This window comes from Ananas comosus, linkage group 20 (genome assembly GCF_001540865.1).
Source record: "Ananas comosus cultivar F153 linkage group 20, ASM154086v1, whole genome shotgun sequence".
In the NCBI taxonomy this organism is placed as follows: domain Eukaryota; kingdom Viridiplantae; phylum Streptophyta; class Magnoliopsida; order Poales; family Bromeliaceae; genus Ananas; species Ananas comosus.
The window spans coordinates 7,775,140-7,779,168 of NC_033640.1; the positions used below are offsets into that span (position 1 = coordinate 7,775,140).

General features: G+C 42.2%; 1 protein-coding gene across 1 annotated transcript; it reads right to left on the minus strand.

Moving 5' to 3' along the window:
• On the minus strand, positions 635-3,564 carry LOC109726086 (putative glycerol-3-phosphate transporter 5). Its single transcript, XM_020255516.1, has 2 exons — positions 2,516-3,564; positions 635-1,261 (listed from the first exon to the last, which is right to left on the minus strand). Exons 1-2 carry the CDS (start codon positions 3,441-3,443, stop codon positions 744-746), a joined length of 1,446 nt encoding a protein of 481 aa, XP_020111105.1. The 5' UTR covers positions 3,444-3,564; the 3' UTR covers positions 635-743.

The following is a 4,029-nucleotide window of genomic DNA, read 5'->3' on the forward strand; positions in this document are numbered from 1 at the left end:
TTGCGTTATTACAAAGAAAATACAGGAGACATCTGTTAACTTTCTAGTCGACAGCCCAATGATTCACCAAATCCCATGCCACCTACACTTCCTTTGTATCAAGTGGCCACATGTGGATGGACAAATTTATCTGAATCCACCTTAGTTATAATTAATCTGCATTTGTATCAATACCTGACATGCTACACAATCGTGAAAAGCAAAAACAATCCTTTTACAAGTATGCATATACATACACGTGAGGTAATTTCTTAACTTAATCAAATGATAAGGAAACAAAAGAAAACAAGTAAAAATATCTTATTGAAAAACAACCATAACTTCAAATTTAAGAATTCGATATTAAAAATTTATGATGGAGGTATGTCTCAACTAACTGAAATGTACCTTATTCTGATTTACTTCAGAAATTTAAGAATCTGAGCAACAGACTTGTGAGCTGTGACTGGACAGCGGTAAATGAGATCCAAATGACTAACAAGTTGCTAAAGAATTAAATAGTTACCATCCTGGAAGCAAATTGTTGTTAGTTATCCTAGGACCCAAAATTAAATATGTGAAACAAAATCAAGAGTTTTGTGAAGGTTATGTCGCACCTAGCTCTCCTGACATTCCACAAAGGCAGCCAAATACATTTTCGAAAAGCAATATCTCATTAATTGTAATTCATAAGATGTAATTAAAAGAATGCGTATATGTCTATATTTATACAATGTATGTATGAGATTCAGCACAGTTTATTCCTACTTTTGCTCGCTCATCTTACTGACAAGTTCAGATTTCGCAAGGTGTATTAAAAATATAATAGCAAAAGAAATCGAAACAATCAACATGAAAAATACACTATTCCATCCCCTAGTTGAAATATAGCCAGTAAGTAGGGGTCCCAGAGCTGCACCGACAGAGCCGGTACCATCAATAATGGCAGTCACAGTAGCTAATGCTCGGGAATTCCCTTTAATCATGTCTTGAGTACCGAGATCAGCGGCAACTGCCGTGGTAATAAGAGAATAGGGGCCATTCACAAAATAACCAGACAGAAGCATTAAGCCTAAGTTAAGGTGCATCGACATGCTTCCATATGTTCGATAAAGAATAAGTGAAGGGATTGACAACAAAAGGAACAGAACTGAAGTGATGGCACGAGCAGAAATTTTATCGGAGATGAATCCCGCTGAAATTCCACCAAAAACACCTCCGACATCGAATATTGTTGAAAGAATTCCAGCAGTTTTATGTGACACGAGCTTGCCGGCAACACCTATAAGGGCAAGGACTTTGGCATAAATGAAAATTTAACATTCTGAAAAGCCATGTCATCTTATGGTGAAACATAACTCACCCCAACAACTACTAAATAAAAATAAAAATAACAGAAGACTATTAAATAAAAGTAACAATAACAGCTTAAGATCAGTAGAGGCAAATGGATATATCAGGAACATTTAAAACAAATAACTGTTTAAAAGTTACATCAGCAATGGATATAATTACATAAATAATAGCAGGAATTGATTGAAAAAAGCTATATTCATCCAAAAAAAAAAAAGAAATCTCAAGAGATTGTAATAGGTGCTGTCATGAAATTACTATCAAGTCAAGGAATATTTTGATTTAATTGATAGATGAAATTATATAGAAGCTGCATTACTGAACTAATACATGAAAAAAAGATTCACTATTCGCGAACTAATATGTGAAGCAAAGATTCACCAACTAGCCATTGGCAGAATATGACAGATAACTCTGTTTTTTTACTGAGCTCTTATCATGTTATCCTCTCTTCATGTTATCCTTTCCAGACAGGAACTTCTGTATGGCCCTCACTATCCTCAACTCCTTTCCTGACCTCAAGCATGACTAGCCATGGTGATTATAAAAATCCTATTAGCAAGCAGTTCCTATTAGCAAGCAGTTCATCTCATATGGTTGCTCATAAACTGGGCTAATGGGTACTCAAACATCAACCTAATGAGTCTTAGGAGTCCGTAACTACCTTCGCTGGTAATATCAAACAGAACAGCCTATTGGTATTCTCTCTCAAAAAATTATAATTTAAAATAAAATTAAAAAGTTACAGGTAGCCTGCATTCTAACATGTGAAAAGCAGTGCTAGTTCCTCCAGATATAGTGATCACATGAAGTTCTAAACTGAAACCTCAGAATGCGCAATCTTTATATTTTTGCTAGTTGAAGGCCATGTACTCTAAGATATGAAAATAGTATAACTTGAAACGAACCCAATACGTCCAGTACATTAAGCAGATGATAAGCAATCATCCTTAATACAGATTCCCTGTTAAAGTTCATGCAAATTTTCCTATTTAGTGATTTCCAAAGTCCTATTAGGTTATCAGCCAACAATGTAGAGTTCCATAATGAATATGTAGTGCCATTACTTCTGTGCAGCAGTGAAATGTCCGATCCTCTTGTATGCTAATGTAGAGCAAATCGAACAAGGGGAACAATGGAAAACTCCATTGAAAACATCGATATCTAAATAATGGATACGCACCATTGTGCCGAATGTAAAATGGCAACCAGTAGAGGAAAGTGTAAGCGACAAGCTTGGAGAAGAAGAGGCAAAAGGCGTAGGGCGCAACCCCAGGCAACCTCCACGCCTCCAGGAACCCAATCGCCTCCGCGGAGCCCGAATCGGGCAACTTCTCCAGTCCGAGGAGCCCAATCTCTTCCCCATCCAAACCCTCCACCGCTCCATTCCCAGCATCACTCATCTCGACCTCCGCGGAGGCCGGAGCCTCAAACCCTAGATCTCTGGGATCTACAACCAAGAACGCCCACACGATCACTCCGACGATGGCGATAAGAAGGCCCGGTACGACGAACGACCACCCCCACCCGAACTCCAGCACCGAGGAGGCGACGACGGAGCCGAGGATGTTCCCGACGGAAGTGTGCGAGTTCCAGATCCCGAAGATGAGCCCGCGCTCCCGCGACTTGCCGAACCAGTTGCCGACGACGGCGACGACGCAGGGCCAGCCGATGGACTGGGCGGCGCCGCCGGCGATCTGGACGGCGAGGAAGAAGGCGAGGCTGTGGAGGTCCCACCAGAAGGCGAGGCCGAAGAGCGCGGTGGCGGCGCCGCTGGCGAGCATGCCGAGGGCGAGGAAGCGGCGGAGGTCGGCGCGGTCGGCGAGGTGGCCGGAGGCGAACATGGCGAGGGCGTAGGAGGAGAGGAAGGCGAGGTCGAGCTCGCCGAGGCGGTGGGGGCCGCGGGGGCCGGCGAAGGGGGCCCATCCGCCATTAATGGCGGCGGCAGCGGAGGAGGAGGGGGAGAGGACGCTCTTGACGATGCTGGGGGGCTTGCGGGAGGCGTGGAAGGAGGTGTAGGCGGAGAAGGTGAGGAGGAGGACGGAGATCTGGTGAAAGAGAAGGCTCCGGCGAGGAAGACGATGATCGGGGGCTAGGGTTTCCGTCTCCATGGGAGGAGAGAGGAAACCCTAGGGCGAGTGAGAGGGGGAGGAAGGGGACGGGAAGGAGAAGATCGAGGAGCGTCAGTTAGAAGGGACTCTCCTGTCGAAGCAACGGTCGGTTGCGGTGGGAGCCCTTGGAACGGAGGAAGTCTACTGTGCAGTCTTAAAAAACTAAAAATAAAAATAATTTTTTTTAAAAAAATTATAATAATTATGAAACAGATGAAATTTATAAAAATAATTTAATTAATTGGAGACACTACATTAGTAATTTACTGGTCACATTCTTCGATTTTTTTTTTTTCTTGTATGATGGGAAAGAGAAACGCTAAGAATTAATTCATGCAGAAAAATGACAATTTATACCATCGGTGAGTAACTGCTCCATATAATATTCGGTGGATTAATTCTCGTATCATGCGAACATACAGAGATTTCAAAACCGTAGAAAATTTAGTAAGGACTAAGTCACTATTTACACTGCTGAAGGAAATATTGAGAAAGGCTCATTGCTCATCTTATACCATTCATCTAGATGGAATTAAAATGTTTAAGGACTTAAAGACATACTACTAGTGAAATGGAATGGAGAGCA